This window comes from Lepidochelys kempii, chromosome 8, assembly GCF_965140265.1.
Source record: "Lepidochelys kempii isolate rLepKem1 chromosome 8, rLepKem1.hap2, whole genome shotgun sequence".
NCBI classification, from domain to species: domain Eukaryota; kingdom Metazoa; phylum Chordata; order Testudines; family Cheloniidae; genus Lepidochelys; species Lepidochelys kempii.
Genome location: NC_133263.1, coordinates 66,652,276 through 66,675,915, shown reverse-complemented (window position 1 = coordinate 66,675,915; position 23,640 = coordinate 66,652,276). Strand labels below are relative to the sequence as shown.

At 43.8% G+C, this 23,640-nt stretch overlaps 1 protein-coding gene across 2 annotated transcripts in view; it reads right to left on the bottom strand.

Annotated features, from left to right (window-relative positions):
* Positions 1-23,393, bottom strand: part of SLC25A24 (solute carrier family 25 member 24) — a 40,196-nt gene extending 16,803 nt beyond the window's left edge. Inside the window, exon 1 of one of the 2 annotated variants that reach the window (XM_073356845.1) lies at positions 22,987-23,393. In XM_073356845.1, the coding sequence (XP_073212946.1) occupies positions 22,987-23,172 (186 nt within the window). In that variant the 5' untranslated portion in view covers positions 23,173-23,393. The remainder of the gene's footprint in view (positions 1-22,986) is intronic. The other variant, XM_073356844.1, reaches the window with a different exon arrangement.
* Between the last annotated feature and the right edge of the window lie 247 nt (positions 23,394-23,640).

The following is a 23,640-nucleotide window of genomic DNA, read 5'->3' as shown; positions in this document are numbered from 1 at the left end:
CACCTTGCCCTGTTTGTGTCTAAAGAAGTAACAAAAATGGGGAGTTATAGCATGCTAATCTCTTAGAGCGGAGGTTCCAAACTGTGATACACGAGCTTGATGTTGACTTCACAAAAAAAATTTGAAGGTTGAATGTGAATGAATAAAGTTTGGGAATCACTGATTAGAGTATAGCATTTAAGGTGAAGTTCTGCTCTCATACTTCAGGATGGATATGAAAGCCTATATTCCACTCTCCCTACTCATGTAGAGTTCCTATAAGACAGAATACACAGTTAGAGATGCACTGGATGGATCAGAGACTGATTTGAGAGCAGAATTTTGAAGAATATATTTTGAAGCACCACATGGTACATTTGAAATCTCTGCTAAAAAAATTAATATGTTTTTAGTTTAAATATTTTCATACAAGTGTGATGAATCAGGGCTATATCTGTACAACTTATGAATTCAGATTGATTTATGAAACTGTATTATGAAGAACTGCTGTATTATGAGTGCCTATATGCATGTGGATCCACTATTGCTGATAGGGCCTGTAGCAGATACACACAAGACCGGGAAAGTGGGAAATACTTAAGGTTAACAATAGTACTCAAACTCACAAAGGTCATGATAAAAAGTAGCTGAAGTTTTAGAAATCCAGTTTTAGCTTAACACCTCCAAAGATAGTGGGGGTGGTAGAAGCAGTGGAACAAAAGAGATCAGGTGACCAAGAGAGGTTAAAATAAAGAAATACACAGGAATAGGGGAGTCAGACAAGAAGAGGAAGCATGAGGCAAGAGAAAGAAGGGGTCAGAAGCTGAGTAATGGGCTCCAGGAGAAGGAGGTCACCCAGCATGTAGGAGCCTCATAGGGCAAAGGAGCCCTACCTGCTTTCCTGCACCCAGATGGCCCCAAGGGACTACAATCCAGCCCCAAAGAATGCCCTGAAGTGGTGAGGAAACTGAGGTGGGGACATGCGTTTAGTGTTTGTGGTTTGTATAATCTGTACTCTATTGTACTTTAACCATAAAAGAACATGAAGTTGTTAGACTCTGTGCATAGTTTGTGTGTGTTGACTGCTTGACAACCGCTGTGTGCCCCTAAGAGAGTTAAACTATAACCAGAAATTTCACACCTTTGGGATAGAACTCTTGGAGAGGTGTGTGTTTGAGTAACTGGGGTATCTCACAGGCCAGCACTAATCCTGGGAGCCTAGGACAGGTGGGCTGAGGAGCCCCATTTCTGAGGAGTGATAGCAGATTGAGGGTCAGTACCCAGGAAATGTGATAGAAAGGCCCAGGGAGGAGCCAGTGCTGCAGCCTGCTGAGGCTCCAGAAGCTTAATACACCCCAGGAGAGCCCAAGCACAGAGGCTTTTGATTCCTCTCACACTGGTTCTAGTGGGTGGCCAGGAAGAATTGCTTGCTAGGATCTGTGACAACCAGTTATATCCAAATGTACTCATTGTATAAATACAACATCCCTGCCAATTTATTGTTGGTCTGCACTCTGGCACTCCCCATTGCCACTCCTGCTCCTGAATAGGACTGGATTATAAAACAAATGAACCAAGAACCTAACATAACTCAAGTAATTGCAAATCAGGATTTACATACACTAAAACAAAAATGGTCTCCCAAGAACTTCCCCATCAGTTCCATTCTACTTACCTTAGCCACCCACTCATGTACTAATGATGTGTTATCTGTATGAATTATATTAGCCACAGGATCTTATGCAGGCCTTGTCGTAAAATACCTTGCACACCTCTGGCACTTATATAGGTAGGTAATCAATCTCAGTACAATTTGTATGGCTATTCTGAACTATGACATTTTACTGAAACCAAAATTGCTTACTTTGATTTGGAGACAAGATCACTCAATATGCAATAAGTACTCATTCTGCTGTAACCGGTTACAACTTACTGAAATAAAAAACACATTCCAAGAATGAGTAGCCCAACAAGATTCAGCCAAAGAATCTACTGAGCTTAGAGAAAACTAAAAATTTATCATGTGCTGGGTGTACAGGTCAGGAGGAGATCTCTAACACTTCTTGGTATGTTAAATGTCTCTTTCTTCTTCCCCAACCCTTCCACTAAAGTAATGTATGCTCATATTTGAAGTTTTAAACATTTTTGATCTTGTGAACAAAATTCATGAGATAAGACAATTGTGACTAAATATTTAGAAGGGAAAGGTCACATGGCACTCAGCCCTGGTCTACACTAGGACTTTAGGTCGAATTTAGCAACGTTAAATCGATTTAAACCTGCACCCGTCCACACAGTGAAGCCCTTTATTTCGACTTAAAGGGCTCTTAAAATCGATTTCCTTACTCCACCCCTGACAAGTGGATTAGCGCTTAAATCGACGTTCCCAGCTCGAATTTGGGGTACTGTGGACACAATTCGATGGTATTGGCCTCCGGGAGCTATCCCAGAGTGCTCCATTCTGACCACTCTGGACAGCACTCTCAACTCAGATGCACTGGCCAGGTAGACAGGAAAAGAACCGCGAACTTTTGAATCTCATTTCCTGTTTGGCCAGCGTGGCAAGCTGCAGGTGACCATGCAGAGCTCATCAGCACAGGTGACCATGATGGAGTCCCAGAATCGCAAAAGAGCTCCAGCATGGACCGAACGGGAGGTACGGGATCTGATCGCTGTTTGGGGAGAGGAATCCGTGCTATCAGAACTCCGTTCCAGTTTTCGAAATGCCAAAACCTTTGTGAAAATCTCCCAGGGCATGAAGGACAGAGGCCATAACAGGGACCCGAAGCAGTGCCGCGTGAAACTGAAGGAGCTGAGGCAAGCCTACCAGAAAACCAGAGAGGCGAACAGCCGCTCTGGGTCAGAGCCCCAAACATGCCGCTTCTATGATGAGCTGCATGCCATTTTAGGGGGTTCAGCCACCACTATCCCAGCCGTGTTGTTTGACTCCTTCAATGGAGATGGAGGCAATACGGAAGCAGGTTTTGGGGACGAAGAAGATGATGATGAGGAGGAGGTTGTAGATAGCTCACAGCAAGCAAGCGGAGAAACCGGTTTTCCCGACAGCCAGGAACTGTTTCTCACCCTAGACCTGGAGCCAGTACCCCCCGAACCCACCCAAGGCTGCCTCCTGGACCCAGCAGGCGGAGAAGGGACCTCTGGTGAGTGTACCTTTTAAAATGCTATACATGGTTTAAAAGCAAGCATGTGAAAGGATTACTTTGCCCTGGCATTTGCGGTTCTCCTAGATGTAGTCCTAAAGCCTTTGCAAAAGGTTTCTGGGGAGGGCAGCCTTATTTCGTCCTTCATGGTAGGACACTTTTATCACTCCAGGCCAGTAACACATACTCGGGAATCACTGTAGAACAAAGCATTGCAGTGTATGTTTGCTGGCATTCAACCAAAATCCGTTCTCTCTCTCTCTCTGTTATCCTCAGGAGAGTGAGATATAATTCATGGTCACCTGGTTGAAATAGGGTGCTTTTCTTCAGGGACACTCAGTATAGCCCATTCCTGCTGGGCTGTTTGCCTGTGGCTGAACAGAAATGTTGCCCGCTGTTAGCCACAGGGAGGGGGGAAGGTTGAGGGGGTAGTCACGCGGTGGGAGGAGGCAAAATGCGACCTTGTAACGAAAGCACATGTGCAATGTATGTAATGTTAACAGCAAGGTTTACCCTGAAAGAGTGTAGCGACTGTTTTATAAAATGTCTCTTTTTAAATACCGCTGTCCCTTTTTTTTTCTCCACCAGCTGCATGTGTTTCAATGATCACAGGATCTTCTCCTTCCCAGAGGCTAGTGAAGCTTAGAAAGAAAAAAAAAAAACGCACTCGCGATGAAATGTTCTCCGAGCTCATGCTGTCCTCCCACACTGACAGAGCACAGACGAATGCGTGGAGGCAAATAATGTCAGAGTGCAGGAAAGCACAAAATGACCGGGAGGAGAGGTGGCGGGCTGAAGAGAGTAAGTGGCGGGCTGAAGACAGGGCTGAAGCTCAAATGTGGCGGCAGCGTGATGAGAGGAGGCAGGATTCAATGCTGAGGCTGCTGCAGGACCAAACCAGAATGCTCCAGTGTATGGTTGAGCTGCAGCAAAGGCAGCTGGAGCACAGACTGCCACTGCTGCCCCTCTGTAACCAACCGCCCTCCTCCCCAAGTTCCATAGCCTCCACACCCAGACGCCCAAGAACGCGGTGGGGGGACCTCCGGCCAACCAGCCACTCCACCACAGAGGATTGCCCAAAAAAAAGAAGGCTGTCATTCAATAAATTTTAAAGTTGTAAACTTTTAAAGTGCTGTGCTTAAAGTGCTGTGTGGCATTTTCCTTCCCTCCTCCACCACCCCTCCTGGGATACCTTGGTAGTCATCTCCCTATTTGTGTGATGAATGAATAACGAATGCATGACTGTGAAGCAGCAATGACTTTATTGCCTCTGCAAGCGGTGATTAAAGGGAGGAGGGGAGGGTGGTTAGCTTACAGGGAAGTAGAGTGAACCAAGGGGCGGGGGGTTTCATCAAGGAGAAACAAACAGAACTTTAACACTGTAGCCTGGCCAGTCATGAAACTGGTTTTCAAAGCTTCTCTGATGCGTACCGCGCCCTCCTGAGCTCTTCTAACCGCCCTGGTGTCTGGCTGCGCGTAACCAGCAGCCAGGCGATTTGCCTCAATCTCCCACCCCGCCATAAACGTCTCCCCCTTACTCTCACAGATATTGTGGAGCACACAGCAAGCAGTAATAACAGTGGGAATATTGGTTTCGCTGAGGTCTAAGCGAGTCAGTAAACTGCGCCAGCGCGCCTTTAAACGTCCAAATGCACATTCTACCACCATTCTGCACTTGCTCAGCCTGTAGTTGAACAGCTCCTGACCACTGTCCAGGCTGCCTGTGTACGGCTTCATGAGCCATGGCATTAAGGGGTAGGCTGGGTCCCCAAGGATACATATAGGCATTTCAACATCCCCAACAGTTATTTTCTGGTCTGGGAAGAAAGTCCCTTCCTGCAGCTTTTGAAACAGACCAGAGTTCCTGAAGATGCGAGCATCATGCACCTTTCCCGGCCATCCCACGTTGATGTTGGTGAAACGTCCCTTGTGATCCACCAGAGCTTGCAGCACTATCGAAAAGTACCCCTTGCGGTTTATGTACTCGCCGGCTTGGTGCTCTGGTGCCAAGATAGGGATATGGGTTCCGTCTATAGCCCCACCACAGTTAGGGAATCCCATTGCAGCAAAGCCATCCACTATGACCTGCACATTTCCCAGGGTCACTACCCTTGATATCAGCAGATCTTTGATTGCGTGAGCTACTTGCATCACAGCAGCCCCCACAGTAGATTTGCCCACTCCAAATTGATTCCCAACTGACCGGTAGCTGTCTGGCGTTGCAAGCTTCCACAGGGCTATCGCCACTCGCTTCTCAACTGTGAGGGCTGCTCTCATCCTGGTATTCATGCGCTTCAGGGCAGGGGAAAGCAAGTCACAAAGTTCCATGAAAGTGCCCTTACACATGCAAAAGTTTCGCAGCCACTGGGAATCGTCCCAGACCTGCAACACTATGCGGTCCCACCAGTCTGTGCTTGTTTCCCGAGCCCAGAATCGGCGTTCCACAGCATGAACCTGCCCCATTAGCACCATGATGCATGCATTGGCAGGGCCCATGCTTTCAGAGAAATCTGTGTCCATGTCCTGATCACTCACGGGACCGCGCTGACGTCGCCTCCTCGCCCGGTATCGCGTTGCCATGTTCTGGTGCTGCATATACTGCTGGATAATGCGTGTGGTGGTTGATGTGCTCCTAATTGCCAAAATGAGCTCAGCGGCCTCCATGCTTGCCTTGGTATGGCGTCCGCATAGAAAAAAGGCGCGGAACGATTGTCTGCCGTTGCTCTGACGGAGGGAGGGGCGACTGACGACACGGCTTACAGGATTGGCTTCAGGGAGCTAAAATCAACAAAGGGTGTGCCTGTACATCAAGGAGTATTTCAGGCAGGACTGCATGGAGGGTTCCAATAAGAAATGGTGCACCAAAGTTATCGTTGTTATTGGAACAAGGAGGTTAGCCTGGCCTCTGATTGATACATGGCTAGATTAACCTCGCTGCGCCTTCTCTGTGACTGACTGCAGTGTGATCTAGACAGGGGAGGAGGAAAATGAGTACAAAACAAATCTGGTCTATTTCTTGTTCTGACCCACTCCATCTATCCTTTACATCTTTGGCTGGCAGCAGACAAAAAAGGCGCGAAATGATTGTCTGCCCTTGCTTTCACGGGGGGAGGGAGGGTGGGAACGGGGTCCTGACGATATGTACCCAGAACCACCCGCGACAATGTTTTAGCCCCATCAGGCATTGGGATATCAACCCAGAATTCCAATGGGCAGCGGAGACTGCGGGAACTGTGGGATAGCTACCCACAGTGCAACGCTCTGGAAGTCGACGCTTGCCTCGGTACTGTGGAAGCGCTCCGCCGAGTTAATGCACTTAATGCACTTAGAGCATTTTCTGTGGGGACACACACACTCGAATATATAAAACCGATTTCAAAAAAACCGACTTCTATAAATTCGACCTAATTTCGTATTGTAGACATACCCTCAGTTATGAAATAAATAAAAAGTGACTTACATGCCTTCCTCTAGCATGGCAAATTGTGCATAGTGCAAAATAAAATGTATAGTTTTTAAACTATCTCAACTATTCTTAACTGACTGCAGATACAACTTCAATATTACTGCTCTTAACGCACTATAGATTATGGCTAAAACTTCATTCCTTTTAGCAACAACTGGTTGATGAGGGACACCCAAGCCAAGCTCACTCAAACACCCTTATCACTGTGGTTGGTCCTTCCAGATTCTGTCATTTCTAATAACACCACTCAGAAGTTCATCAATAGATTTCCTGTCACTGACTTTCTTAGCTAGGAGATAAAAGTCTAATTTCTGGATTAGTCCTTTATAGAAAGAGGTTGTTACACTGAAGTTCTGGTCAGAAATGTGACTATCTAGAAGTGGTATGCAGTGTTTTTGTAGCCATGGTGGTCCCAGGATATTAGCGAGACAAGGTGGGTGAGGTACTATCTTTTATTAGACCAACAAGTGTTCAAGCTTGGCCTGAAGAAGAGCTCTGTGTAAGTGCAAAAGCTTGTCTCTCTCACCAACAGAAGTTGATCCAATAAAAGATATTACACCTCGCCCACCTTGTCTATCTAGAAGTGGCACCGTCTAAACCAATAAACATGTTTATATTCCAAGTGTTTCACTGACTAAAATAAATTGTTACTACTCCATACTTTTGTGTGCACCCCCCCACACACACACACATACACCCCCATACACCCACCCCTATGGGAAAATGAGCAAGATTTTGTTCTGGCTCATAGCTGCAACAGAATGCTAACTAAGTTCCAATTACAGAATCTCTATTACTGGAGAACAACAAGAGAATCCAAGAGAACAGAGATTTCTGGTTGAGTTTGTAGGGCTTGAAATTAGAAAACATAATTTTACCTATAAACTCAACACATTTTATATGGAAGTCACTAGTAAGTAATAAATGTGGACTCCCTAATTTTGTCTTTACAATCATTTGCCACAGTTCCAGTCTCTCCAAATCATTTTGACATGGCAGAGGTGGAAGGGCTTGTCGGGGGATGGGGGGGGATAGGAGAAGGTGTGTTCCAAAAGAAGGATCATCTATTTTGCTCACCCTAGAATTCTGGAAGTTCCTAGGATGAAAATCTTCTTTCAAACTATACAATCTACAAATTATTTTTGAGACAAAGTTTTGGATTGAAGCCAACATTTCTGAGTTTCCTGCTGGTGGACGTCTTACAGCACATACTTTATTTGTGACACCAACTGTTTGAAAATCTGGTGTCAGTGATAATCAACTAATTTGCTTCTAGTTATCGTAATTTGTCAATTCATTTGTCATATAAGAGGAGCAATCACTCATGAGTGCGAGAACAATAACTGAATTATTTTCATGATGCCAGAATATAGAGGTGTGTGTTATTTATACACATATACATGCTATCATTTTTATAAATAATGATAATAAAAGGAAATTTTTAAAGACAACATTTATTTAGATGAATTGTGGAAAAGTGTGCCAATCAGATAGCTGCATGACTGATCATTATTTACACATGAAAAAGATTTCCCAACCATAAGCTTTAAAAAGAAAATATAGATAACCTGGTTTTTGATAGGCTGACACACATAATAGGTCAATTTATCCTCAGATACTGGGGCAAAATTCTCATTGACCCATTTGTTATGCTCTCTAGGCTAAGCTAATTGCCATGTAGCAGGCCAATATACATACAGTGAGCAATTTTCATTCTGGCACACCAAACATCAGATAAAGGGACTCCCTATTATCTTCAGTGGAAACTGGCTAGTGTCCTAAATAAAAATTTAATTGCAATGACTTTTTTCAGAATTCAAAGCATGTGTTTGAAAATAAATAGGTAGTGAATGCAGTTAATTTACATATTTTTAAAGTGTGTTTTTAATTTTTTTAAATGTGAATTTTGTTGTGTTTTTTTTAAATGTGTCAGACTATGAAAATAGACAGGGTGCATAGCGCTCTATTCCCCCAACCTAGCACTGGGAACAGACCCAGATATTTGATTGTGAAACTATACCACAGAAAACAAAATGACTTGATTATGACAGAAACTGAAAAACAACCAGAATTTATATTCCAAAACTAAAAGCTTCTTTCTTCCCCTCTCTGCCCTAAATTTAAAAACAAAAAGAAGAGAGCAGCAATGCTTGGAAGATCAGAAATTCATTATAGGCTGCAGCCCACATATTTTGTGAGCATAGCCAATGCAGTGATGCCTGCTTGAGTCTGCAGAGAACCTGAAACAATAACTCTGAGATATGAATTGCCCCTTCACCTCAACAAGGGCCCTATGGACTCTGCTATTCTGTTGTTGCAGAATTTGGCATTTTTCTAAGACATGACAGATTTCAACACTTTTGCCACCAAATTTTCTATTTTGTTGCAGGTGCGGACTGGTGCCAGATATTGTTTTCTATCTCCCTGTCCTTTTGGAGCCTGCCTGCTGCTTCCTCTTGCTCTCCAGCTTTCTCCATAAGGAGTCATTAGATGAATTACAGTGCAGGCTCCCCCATGTTACTCCCCAGAACCAGAGAACAGAGACTTAGGGAGGCAAATGATGAGGCTGGCAGCCTGAGCTGCCAGGAGAGCTAGCATGCTATTTTCTGGTATAGACTTGCTCACCACACCCTTGGTTAGGTCCAACAGCAAGAGAAAAAAATGTTGTTTGCATGTTTCCCCAAGACAGGCCATTTCATGTCTCACTATCTGAAACTTTGAACCCAAGCAATAAAGATATTACACAAGACATAGCAACAAGGCATATATACAAAGAACTGATAACTAATAGTTGAGCACACCAGCAGATTTAATGATACAAAAACCTTTAAATTGCCTTTTGTCTATTTGTATTTTAATATCAAGGCCTTCCATTTTTTGACTGAACATCCAGGTCTGACATGTTATACTATTCAAGCTGTGGTTTCTAACAAATTAACAGTTTGTCGCTGTTCTTCTGCTCCTGGTGCCTTTTGTACAAACAGCCAACTCTGTCACACTAAGGCAACATAAGCCCAAGCATTTGGAGGTGGAATGAAACACAAGAAAAAATTCAAACCTTGGGTTGGGGGAATAGGCAAGGATGCTGCAGTGTTTAATTTTTCCCAGTATTCTCAGGTACATCCGCAGCTATGATTTGTTGTTCATAAATAAACAATATTCATTGCCAAACAAGGGAAACCTGCAATAAGCCACTAAATATTTTGCACATGACAACTGACCTGGCACATTGCTAGATTACTAAGTGGTACAGTTATGACCCATGGATATTTTCAACATGATGGTACCTACAGAGTAGAAGAGGGTAGAAGTTATTTTATATTTGTATGTAGATTTTTCTTTTAAATTCCTGAAAATGTCACTATTAAAGTATTTTAACCATGATTTTTAAAAAAGTTAGGGAAACTTTTTCACATTCAGAATTTATCATTGTTCCAAAACAAAGAAGTGGTGGGTGAGGAGGTTCGTTTTGTTTTATAAAATAATTCTCAATCAAATTAGCTTGTTAATTTAACTGATTAATTAAATCTTATGAATGCTTAAAAGTCAGAAGTCACCAAGAGATTGCTGGGTGTTTCCAACTTCCTGCCTCTTCATCTTGAGGAGAAAATAAGGACAAAGGAACAGCATTTAAAGACTCTTAATTGGTGCAATTAGTGACTCATGATCATTCTGTAAACTATGACTAGTAAATAGAGTGCAGTGCTGCAAGTGCATTACAAAAAAGCCAAAATCAAAACAGCACCACAATAAGAACAAAAAGAAAAGGAGTACTTGTGGCACCTTAGAGACTAAGTACTCCTTTTCTTTTTGCGAATACAGACTAACACGGCTGTTACTCTGAAACCTGACAATAAGAACAGTAACTATCTGCCCAGCTATGACCAGAGGTTTTCACACTGCATATTAAAACCAGGCAGGTCACATAATGACCAGTTGTTTCACAGGTTTTCCCTAGTCTGAAGAGGGGGTATAGCTGAAGGAAAGCTTGCTTACTGAATATCCCTTCATATGGGATCATCTAACTTTGCATCCTACTCTAACGTTACCTCTGTATTAGACTGCAAGCTTCTTGGACCAAATTCAACCCTGCTTAAGTGAGTGCAACTCCACTGTCTTCAGTGAATGTGTACCCCTAACACCAAGGCTAACTTTGGCCCCTTGTCCTATTTATATCTGTAAAGAACAATGCACACTTATGGAACTTATGGATGAAGTGAGCTGTAGCTCACGAAAGCTCAATCTCAAATAAACTGGTTAGTCTCTAAGGTGCCACAAGTACTCCTTTTCTTTTTATGGAACTCTGTAAATGACAATATTAAATACACTAAATACAACACTATAAATAAATCAGTATTTCCACATTGTAATGGCTGAAGGATAGTTCCACTACAGATCCTTTCAAATCCAAACGAACCTGAGCCTACCAGTATTTTGAATTATTTCCCCTCCTTCCCAGGAGTATTGCTGTCATTTAAAATATATGGAGTGGCCTCTTCCTGCTCCCAAAATTGACATCCATCCATCCAAGAAGCTTGAAGGAACCATGATATATAAATGTGTGATGCTGATCACTACATGACAGCTTTGTCTCTGTTAGTACTTTACACCATTTATTGACCTGAAGCTCACCCTTCTTACAGTACCAGGGAGCAAGAGATCTTCTTTTCACCAGTCCATTCCAAGCAACAAAACCCACAAAATGAGCCTAGCTGAACAGATGCCAACCCCATCAGTTTACTACCTATGGCATGCAGAAAAGGCTATCGTAAAGCCTGGATTAATGCTCTCAACTCAGGGCAGGTCTACACTACTGCTTAAGTTGATCTAACTTATATTGCCAGGGGTGTGAAAATGATACCCTCCTGAGCAATGCAATTCAAAGAAACCTAAGTACTGTCCACACTGGCGCTATGTCGGCAAAGGTTCTGCCTCTCACGGAAGTGGAGTAATTATGCCAATGGGAGAATGCTCTCCTGTTGGCATACAGCATCTTCACCAGACATGCTGCAGCTGCACCGATGTAGAGCTTCTAGTGTAGACCTGCCCTCAGTCTCAGGATTGGGAGTTAAAAGTTGCCAAGAATCTGAAGCAGCACAGCATAAGAGATATGAGTTGTCTTTGCATGAGCTCTCCATCTGCATTCTTTGCAACTCCGGCCATATTTGGCAGGGTGATCTGTCCATCGCGTACGATGGCCTGTCACATGGGCTTGTCTACATGGAAACACTCAAAAAAATTAATCCAAACTAAGGTGTGAACTAAAACTGGTTTAGTTAAACTGAATTAAACCCCTGTGTGGACCCAGTCATTTTGAATTAAAACAGTTTTAATTCAGTTTAGCTTAATCCACTTTGGAAGTGAATTAAATAAAACTGAATGCAGTTTAACTAATCCAGTTTTAATTCACACCTTTAGCTAATTTGGATTAATTTTTCCTGAGTGTCCCCATGTAGACAAACCTAGAATCATCCTCAATTTACAAGTCTTGGATGGATTAGAATCAACAGTTTTCCAATGGATTGGGCCCATTTGTGCTGACTCAAAACCATGATTCAGCAAAGAAGTTAACCACATGTATAAGAGCTTTGCTGACTTGGGGTCCATGTGGCCCAATTTCTGTTGCTATGAGCTGGAGCAAGAGGAAGAGTTATAATCACTTATGACATTCTTTCATAAAATCCTGACCTTACCATCAAGCATTACTTAAACATAGAACCAAAAACCAATGAAACCCAAATGTACATAAAGATTAATTTTCACTTTTCTGAGGCTTAAGGATGATAAGCACACTTTATATATCTTTTTAATGGAGACTCGGGGCCTGCTGCATATGGCAGGCTTTGATGGTCATCAAAATTATTTCATTTTAATTAATCTGCATATCCTATGAAAACTAAAATCAGATTATTACTGAGGAAACATTTGTGATTTTGGATCACTGAAGTTTACAAAATAAGACATTGGTTATGGTAAGGTTTGGGACCTTCTATGCCCTCTGTTGCAGGTTTGAAGAGAATTAATGGTTGCAATTTCATTACTCATTAATCAATATTTAGTTACTAAAAAGAGTATCTATGAACAGAGAAGGGGAATGAGACAGCTGACATTCAGAGCAACAGAAGACTTATCTGGCTTGGAAGAAGGACGCAAGAATGGAAGAACTAAGGAAATAGATCACAGTCATACAATTTGAATGGAACATAGGGGAGAGGGATAGCTCAGTGGTTTGAGCATTGGCCTGCTAAACCCAAGGTTGTCAATTCAATCCTTGAGGGGGCCATTTAGGGATTTGGGGTAAGAATTGGGGATTGGTCCTGCTTTGAGCAGGGGGTTGGACTAGATGACCTCCTGAGGTCCCTTCCAACCCTGATATTTTATGATTCTATAGGGGGGAATTGAGAGAGAAATGTGTGAGGAACTTCATGGGTAAACTCTGTAATATATGGATTCAAAATGTAGTTACCGTCTGCTTTTGGAAAGCTGTCCAAATTTCTGTTCAAGCAGTTGCTGCAGCTACAGTCACTTCTGAAATGTTATTATCCAGGTTACATCATAATGAAGAGGCACTAATTTAGATTAATTTGGCCTAAAACGCTGCTTACTTCACCAAGAAAATTAAGAAATCAAGAAAATTAACTGAAATTAATAACAAAACTATGTGACATTTATGTGGCTTTTAGGGGCGGGGTAGGAGGTTGCTTTTTTAATAGCTGAAATAAAAGGGGGAAATGCTTTCTACACTAGAAACATCTATGACAAGTTTCAATCTGATTACACACACACACACTAGCTTTGTGGCATTTTAAGACACTTAAAATAGACAATTATCAGATTATATACAGACTTAGCTATGCATTAATAAATATGGAGCTATAATTATGCATTTAAACCTCCTCTCAGACAAAAGGAACAGAACTAAAGAAAATGCAAACCTCAAAATGTTTGGTTTAGCTGAAAATATTTCTAAATAATTTTTTGTTTTTGTACTTTTTATGTTATATACATTTCAATGTTCTGTAATGTTTTCAGGTCTAGGAAAGAGGTATTTAGAACTAAAACTGGACTTCGGGTCACTTGCTGGTTTATTTTCAGGGCATAAAAGAAAAATCATTTACTTGATAAAATGTGGATATTAGTGCAAACCAATTGCTGAGAGGTAAATATCATTGGGCCTGATTCTCATTTATACCAAGGCTCCTTTACATCACTTTGAAAGTGTAAAGGGGCCTTCATGTGGGTATAAATGTAATTTACTCCCACCTTAAGGCCCCGTTACACTGTCCCAGCTATGTAAAGGGGCCTTAGGCCAAGTCAAAAATAAAAAGTGAAGCTGATCCAGCTGTATCTCTTAGGAAAAATCCACACCCTTGAAGAACATAGTTAAGCAGACCTAACTCCTGGTATAGATAGTGCTTAAGTCGACAGAAGAATTCTTCTGTTGACTTAGCTACTGCCTCTTGTGGAGATCAATTAACTTCTCCCATCACTGTAGAGAGTGGCTACACTGAAGTGCTACAGCAGGGTTAAGTGTAGATATACCCTTAGTGTAAATGAGTATCAGGCCCATTATGTCAAAATATGATTTTAAATAAAAGTACTTCAACCCAGACCATAAACTGTCACTGGAACTTTGAATATTCAATCTGATAACATCTCACCAGTCTTATCTAGATATATAACAAACATCCGAATAATCTGCTATCATTCTGAAAACTAACACCTGAAAATTCTTGTCCATCTTCAGCTTTATCACAAAGACTGATATGCAATATGATGAGATGAACAAAAATAGAACTCGACATGTAAATGCACTATTTATGGGTTGCTAGTTTAACACCTTCCGTGTATTCTGAATAGATCAGATCACTGGAGCTACACTAACTTAAACCAGCTGAGGATCTGGCCCAAGTTTCTCTCTCTCATTTAAAAAAGAAATAAGTATCTATTTTCCTTTTGCTACTCTGCAAAAGGATTTTTTCCACTATTCAGAATGACTGTGCATTAATGGTATTATTATAATTAATGCTGTCTATGGAAAGCCATATGATACTGTGGCCATATTGCATTTCCTCTTTGTTTGACTTGAAATAGTGTGTCCATTTGGCTTTTGTGCAACTTTGTAATGTGATCTGTGCCTCTACTTGATTCTGGGAAGAAGCATATACTACAAACTATAATCAGTGACATTCTGGCAGCCTTTTGTATATATGCACATTTCCAATTTTTAAGAAGTCTGGGTTTGGTCTGTTGCAAATTGACAAGATGAAGGACAAGCAGACCATCAACTCATCATGTTTTTATTAGTGTGATCTATGGGATCATTTTGTGAGATAGAATAATTTATCTTTAAGGGCTGTGCACATAAATACTCATATACCTACAATGTTATTTCACTTGCCAGAATGTTCGATCAAATATTGGAACTGAATAAAGTTGAATGAGAAGACAGGGAAAGAGGAAATACCAGAGCATACCATATAGTTCATTATCTCAAAATCGACAGTGACCTTTATCTGATGCTTCTTTAGAAGAATCCAGATACTCTATCACTCCTTTTATGCAAGAGGCCAATTACATAATGCTTTAATATAAAAGGGAAATTAACTACTTGAATGGTTCAAGAAGAAACTTACACCATGAACCATGAGATTTACCATCTTTTCATAGGCCCCAATCCAGCAAAGACTTATATGTGCACTTAATTTTATGCACTGAATTTAGTGCCATTTATTTCAGCAGAACTAAACACCCACAAAAGTCTTTGCAGAATTGCAAAGATTGCAAGACTGTAAGGGCAAGGACTACTTCCCCACATACATTTGGATAAAATTGAGTACATTGTGCACACCACTGAAATAATATTTATGTAGGTATAAAATTAGCCAGCACAGCTGCAAATAACCACACAGCCAGAGTTAGTTCACAGAGATAAAACAGCACTAAACTTGGGTCATGTTAGTATGTAATAGGACTTCTCTGCAGACAAGTAGTGTTAGTCAGGAATAACATTAGGATTTTTGTGCAAGGAGGAAGTAATAAAATTCAATGACAATCTGGTCCTTTAAATTTTTTCAAAGTTGTTGCGTCAAAGGCATTTGAATTATTTTCCTTTTTCAATAAATGTATCATGTCTCTAATACAATTAATCTATCCTCCAAGCAAAATTTGGAAATAATGAAGATAGCTGTCTTTTCAATATCGCATTAACATTTCCTTACTCAGCATTTCTGTCATCCTTTACTGAAGGATATTGTGAGTGTGTGTTTCTGTACCCACAGATACAGACCATTATCATTCAGACTTCTAATTTTACTAGCAAGATCCAGTTTCATGAAGAAATTTGCTAGTAAAAGAGTGTAAAAAAAATCGAACAATATTTTTATGGATGACTTCAAAAACAGCACCAGGTTGGATGAAATTTGCAGTGCTGCTTGTAGTGTAACATATGCAGCATCAGATAGAAGGTTTGTCTACACCTTGGGCATATCTACACTACAAAATTATGTTGACCTAAATTACATCAGCATACAGCCGTCACATTAATTATATCGCTTTTGCACATCCACACTATGCTCTCCTTCTGTCGGCAGTGCATGTCCTCATCAGGAGTGCTTGTACAGACTATACTGTCACTGCAGTGCATTGTGGGACAGCTTCTGAAAGCCGGTAGAAGTCGCTATAAGCAATGCAGAGTCTACACTGATACTGCATCGACCTAATTACAGTAAAAGCTGTTTTATCCGGCACTTCACCAAACGGAAAGATCTATAAACCGACATTATTGAAATTCCAGTTTATACTCCGGTTGGAGCGGGGTCGGCAGGGGGTTGGGGTGCAAGAGTGGGTGTGGAGTGTGGGCTCTGGGAGAGAATTTGGGTGCAGGAGGGGGCTAGGGGCAGCAGGTTATGGTGCGGGAGGAGGTATAGGGTGCCGGATACAGGTGGCACTCAGCTCAGGCAGCTCCTATTACAATATAACTGTGCCCCCCCACCCACCCACCCACCCCTCGGGTAAGCAGTTTAGCACTGTATGTTGCTAGCGCTTGTATATGTAGTGAAGTGTATTGTGGGAAGGGTTGACCAGGCCTTAGAGCTTGTCTACATCAGTGCAGCTGTGCCTCCGTAGTGCTTAGAAAAGATGCTATCTACACGAATGGGAGAGCTTCTCCCATCAGCATAGGTACTCCACCTCCCTGAGAGGCAGTAGCTATGTTGACAGGAGAAGCCCTCCTGCTGACATAGCACTGTCTACACTGAGGGTTATGTCGGTATAACCATGTCCCTCAGGTTGGACTGGTACACATCCCTGAGGGACATAGTTATACCAACCTACATTTGTAGGGTAGACCAAGACTTGAAGTGAAGCAAGGCACCAGAACAAGACAATTCTACTTTGTTTAGACTCGGAAAAGGGCAGATGAAACTGAGTAGCTACCTAAACACAGGAAAAGAGCTGGAGGTGAGGCTGCCTGTGGCTCTCTGAAGATAGCCTTAAGCCATTTCTGATTCACGCTATTTGCAGAGTAAGGATCTGTCTATACAAACAGCACTGCAGCAGCAGAGCTGCACCACTACAGCTACACAGCTCTAGCGCATCTGGTGAAGACGCTCTATGCTGATGGGACAGAGATCTCCTGTAGGCATAAAAAAAAAATAACCACCTCTGTAAGCAGCATAAGCTATGTTGGTGAGAGAATGAGCATAGGATGGGCTTGCAAATGCAATTTAATTACTGCGGCAGCTGTATGCTGACGTAACTTAGGTTGAAATAATTTTGTAGCCTAGACATGCCCAAGGTGTAGGGAGAAGCTCTCTCGCTGTGCCCATGAATGCTTATGTCAGTGTATCCTGTGTCACTCAGAGGGGTGGAATGTTCACACCCCTGAGCAACATACATTTTGCTGACATAGGCTGTACTGTAGAAGTAGCCTAAGTTTAAAACAATGAACATACAGGAAATTGAGTGCATTCCATATGTATTTCCAACCCTTGCATGCATGGCATGGCTCATGGAAGGTACAGTTTTTCTGGTTCTGTTTTGTTTTTTAATTTTGTAGCAACTAAAGGAAGGGAAGACAATTTCTGCTCTCAGTCACATCACTGTAAATCCAGGTAACTCCACTGATTTCAATGGATTTATTTCCAATTTACACTGATGTAACTGAGCAGTACTTAGCAGAGAGATTCTCAATCTCTACATTTGGTTCAGCTTTTCCATATGTAAAAGTTACCCAGCAAAATTGGAGAGACTGACACAATTATTAGGAGGTTACCATGATAAAACTATTTTACTTATAACCTTAGAAATGGCATTTTGACTCCCAGGGTTTTCAGTGCAGTAGGTAGGTGTGATGGTGCCCCCCCATAAGGCTTTATGGAAATATGCTTATGAATGTATATATGACATAACTGGAATACATTTTATGCTATATATGCCATGTAACATATCTATGTAAAGGTTATGATCTACTGCATATATTCATCCTATTTGTATGTATGTGAAATTGTTGTATTCGGAGTTATGAATATTGGCTGTATACTTGTCTGATTTTAAATAACCTTAGTAAGGCATTTGGTCAGCTTCTTTAGAAAGGAATTTGCAAGTTCAGTGCCCAATCAAGAAGCATATAACAAACAATGGATGTTGCAAGGCTCCAATCCACATAAGAAGTCTTCCTGGAGACATTCAAGATACCATGTGTGAAGAGAGTGGTCACTTTGGATGGGCTATTACCAGCAGGAGAGTGAGTTTGCGTGGGGGGGGGGGGCGGAGGGTGAGAAAACCTGGATTTGTGCTGGAAATGGCCCAACTTGATGATCACTTTAGATAAGCTATTACCAGCAGGACAGTGGGGTGGGAGGGGGTATTGTTTCATGGTCTCTGTGTGTATATAATGTCTACTGCAGTTTCCACGGTATGCATTCGATGAAGTGAGCTGTAGCTCACGAAAGCTCATGCTCAAATAAATTGGTTAGTCTCTAAGGTGCCACAAGTACTCCTTTTCTTTTTGCAAAGACAGACTAACACGGCTGTTACTCTGAAACATGTGGGCAATGGCTGCTGCCTGTAAAAACTGATAGGTTTCAGAGGAACAGCCGTGTTAGTCTCTAAGGTGCCACAAGTACTCCTTTTCTTTTTGTAAAAACTGAGTCATGCATTCACTTTGGTGAACCTGCTCTGGATCTGCACCCTCACAGCTGAAAACAAAATCAATCCCTCTGATTTGGAGGCCATATGACATGTTTCCGTCTCAAAAGTGCACTTCCTGTGTTTTTTTCCTGTATGAATATTAATATATGCCTTGGGTAATGACAATATAGAATATGAATGAATACCAAGGACAGTCAAGAAGCTAAAAGCTCCTTTAAGTAATCTTTTATTTATTCAAGATCAGCTTGAAAGTGATGAGTTTTAAGAATACATACTATATGTAATATCATCATTAGGCCACTTTGTCTTGGTTTCCCATCCCCTTTGTAGGATAAGTGTGCACGCGTGCACACACACCAGTTTATTTCCATAAGTGGAGTCCAAATCAATAATGCATGGCATTATTAAAAAACAAAATATTTATTTCACATAATAAAAATGAGAGAAATGCACGTTACACTATGGTTATGTTACATCAGGGGTGGGCAAACTATTCGGCCCAAGGGCCACATCTGAGTGAGGAAATTGTATGCAGGGCCATGAATGTAGGGCTGGGGTAGGGGGTTGGGGTGCGGGAGGGAGTGCGGGGTGTGGGAGGGGGTGTGGTGTGTAGGAGGGGGCTCAGGGCAGGAGGTTGGGGTGCAGGAGGGGTGCAGCAGGGAGCTCAGGGCAGGGGGTTGGGGTGCAGGAGCAGTGCGGCAGGGGGCTCAAGGCAGGGGGTTGGCGTGTAGGAGGGGTTCGGACTCTGGCCCGACACCGCTTACCTCGAGCGACTCTGGGGTGGCAGTGGGGTGCAGTAGGGTTGAAGCAGGCTCCCTGCCTGCCCTGGCCCTGTGCCACTCCTGAAAGTGGCCTGCATGTCCAGTCATGGCTCCTGGTGGTGGGGTGGGGCAGACAGCTCTGCCGCATGCTGCCCTCGCCTGCAGGTACCACCCCCAAAGTTCCCATTGGCCACGGTTCCCTGTTCCCGGCCAAAGGGAGCTGCGGGAGGTGGTGCCTGCAGGTGAGGGCAGTTCACAGAGCCCTCTGCCCCGCCACTGCCACCAGGGGCTGCTTCCGGGAGCGGCGCGGGGCCAGGGCAGGCAGGGAGCCCTACTGAAAGCCCTGACGGGCCAGATCCAGCCCACAGGCCATAGTTTGCCCTCCCCGTGTTACATAGAAGTCTGAGATATATGGTAACTCCCTACTTAACGCCCTCTCGCTTAACATTGTTTCGATCTTACGTCCCTGCTCCATTACAGAAAAATGGTGAACCTTTTAAAGTTTAAAGTTGTGCAACGCTCCCCTATAACGTCATTTGGCCGCCTGCTTTGTCCACAGATGGCAGCCCCCGTACACGCCCCCCTCCCAGCGCCTACCACCCGCCGGCGGACCCTGCGGATGAACGCCGCTAACCAGCTGATTGCCGTGGCAGGAGGCAGGGGAGGGAGGGAGGGGGAGGCTCTGCGCTGCGTCCTTGCTCCTCCCCCCAGCCTCCTGAACCCCGCAAGACAGCTGATTGCCGCAGGCAGGAGGAGCAGGGGGAAGGCGCAGCTCCTCAGGGTCCACTGGCGGGTGGGAGGTGCCGGGTGAGAGGCTCCTCTCTCTCCCTCATGTTTATGCCTGATCAGTGCATTGTGGGTAGCTATCCCACTATGCAACTGCCTGCAGGGTGCTTTGGGAAAGGTTTGCAATGCCTCATGGGGCAGGTACAACATCACACGACGCAGGTTTCTTAATCCCATCATTCCATGGGCATCCTATTAGATTGCCAGCCACTTTTTCAACTGAAGTGGGTGGCGGGGAGGAGAGTGTGCGACAGGGAGTGGGTGAAGGGGACGAGATAAAGCATGTGTTGAGGGAGCATGTAAGAATGGAGGTAGAGTGTATGTGAGAGTGTATGTGTTGGAGGAGAGTGAGCATGTCAGCATATGGTCTCTAAATTCGGACAGCCGCCGGATGCCGGGGGCATAGGAGAGCTGATAGTAGGGCTGCCAGCCTGTTTAATACCTGTATTAAATTGCTTGTTTAAAATTGTTTAAAATATAGATAATGCTTTTGTCTGGCCAAAAAAAAATTCCCTGGAACCAAAACACCCCCTCCTCCCCATTTACATTAATTCTTATGGGGAAATTGGATTCGCTTAACATCATTTTGCTTAAAGTCACATTTTTCAGGAACATAGCTACAACATTAAGTGAGGAGTTACTGTACTGTGTATGTGACAGTGTATAGAGCTATTTATCTTGCCAAACTAATCTCAGGTTTGATAGCAAATTTGGAAAGTCAATACAAATTGAAGATAATAAAAACAAATGCAAACTTTTAAGATTAGCTATCCTAGTAAGGCCAATCTCACCAGCTTTGGCTAACAAAGAGATCTAATTAAAAGTCTCATACTTTGGACCACATGTTGCCTTCTCAGAACAAAATCACCTTACCATAGATGATTCTTATCCATAGAATTATGTATGATAAGCCATTTCACAATATACCCCTAGCCGTGGCTAAAAGAGAGTAATAAATAGGAGTTTCCTTTTTACATCTATATGGGACCAGATTATCACCTGGTGTAACTCCGAATAGCAATATGAAACTCAGTGCAGCTAGGGTGATTTTCACCAGCCAAGAATCTGGCCCTGGTATTTCTGTAATATAGTCAGATTTTTATGTTCATAAATGAAATTATATCACTGACAGTAAAGGGCATGCAAGTGCAATGGGCCAACAAGAACACCATAACACAGTGAAGTATGAATGTTTTGGGGTTGTGTGTGTGTGGAGTCATGGAATGTGTCCTAAAAACATATAAACTAAAAAAAGTATTTTAACTCTCCATTGCCCAGGCACAGGCCAATCATTTCTACTTGCATCTCCTCTTCAGTAGCCAGTGCTAATGTTACACCTCTCTGACACCGAGGCTGAAGTGCTAAAACTTTTCTTACCTGGTGCCCAAGAGGAACTTACACTGCCATGACTCAGATAATGCAAGCAGAGAGATGCAGATTGTGCAGCCAGGGCCAAAATCAGCAATTCATTCTCATTATTATGCTGGGCCTGGAATGTGCTACCAGATATCATGCAAGAAAGGCCTGCGAGATACCACTGTGAGCAAGACCAAGACCAACTGCCCACAGAATTACCAACTGCCAAGCTATTAATAAAATTTTGACTCAGGACATTTAATCTATTTACAGCCTTACAGAGAGCCTACATGATAGTTCCTACTATAAAAGCTGTATACTAAGGAATTAAACACTCAGTCCTGAACTAGATGCACACAAGCATACCACTATGACAGCACAGAGTCCCACTGAAATGCAGATCCATTTGCAGGATTGGGGTTATAAAGAGCTAACAACTCGAGCAGTCCTGGCACTTTATTTAAAAATCTGTCTGGCCTAAGAGATCTAAATTAGACATATTAAAAGGAAAAACAAAATTGTTTCCCACTGGAACTCTGACAAAAAGGTTTGCATATTTTAAGCCTGTCTCTCCTTTCACCTAGACTATTGTAATTCCACTGACTTCAAATGAGTTACTCCTGATTTGCACTAACACAGATGGGAGGAGGATCTAGCCCTTCTTATACAAGATATATCTAAATGTAGCAAAATTCCTTCTGAAATGTAGCTCCATTTTGGTTATATGGCCTGCTTCTTCTAATGGGTTCGGCCTTGTACCCCACTGCAGGGCAGAAGGGATCTGAAATGGGCAAGAGAGCAAACAAATCAGCTGGCTTTAAGAGCAGGGGGGAGGGATTGCCGGTGTACCTTGGTGCAGGGCATCAGAGTTCAAACTGCTGACCAGAGTGGTCAGGATGGGCATTGTAGGATACCTCCTGGAGGCCACTTACAGGATGGAAACCAAGCGTGGTGTCTACACTGACACTTTGTCCAACTAACTTTGCCGCAAAAAGCGCTACGCCTCTCATCAAGATGATTTTATTTTGTTGGCAAAGCAGGAGGGTTTTGCCCGCGGGAGGAGCCTTGCAGTGTGTACACCTTCATCCACTGGTTTGTTGACAAAAAGCTGCCTTTTGCCAACAAAACTCTGTAGCGTAGACAGTCTCCTGGGCACGCTGGGCCCCGTTCTGCACACCGGCCAGAGGCGAGTGGTCACTGGGGACATCGCACTCACTACTGCAAAGGCCAGAGCCTGCTGCTCACGGCCTCAAAGCCCAGCGTTTTTTCACAGGATTCACCTCCTCTCACACACATCCCGGCCCCAGCCCCACCCAGCCCCTACCTCTTCTGCATCTCTGCCCAGGGGGATGCCCAGGGCTTTAAGGCCCACATGGAGCTCGGCGATGTCCACTCTCCCGTCTTCATTGAGGTCCAGCTTCTTGAAGAGGTTCTCGTACCTGGAGCTATTATTGTTGGCTTCCTGGCAGGCAGCCCCGGGGAGCAGCGCGCCCCGCAGGAACCGAAACATGGTGGCGGCGGGAAGCGGGCCGGGGACGCAGCCAGGCAGGCGGAAGGAGAGACCAGAGCCGAGCGGGGAGGCAGAGCCTGGGCAAGCCCGGCAGGAGCAGCCAGTGAGCGCAGCGGGAAAGGGAAGGGCGGCTCCCCCTGGCCCGGGCGCCCTGGCCACGGGCTGGGCGGGGCGTCGCTCCCCTCCCTGAGCAACGGAGCCGGCCGCTGGGCTGGGCCAGGCGAGCGGGGGAAGCCGCCGCGGTGACGGGTGGGAGAGCTGCCGCGGGCGGGGCTGCTCGCGGAGGGGAAGGACCAGCCCGTGCCGTGTCCCCCCCTCTCGCCTCAGGCGGCTCCTGGCCCCCGGTGGGGGCGGCGGCCGGTATGAGTGACACAGGGAAAAGCCGGAGAAGAAGGATCGCTAGGGGAAAGCTGCGCTGGGCGAGGCTCTCCTGTCCCTGGGAGCAGGCGCCAGGGCCGGAAACCAGAG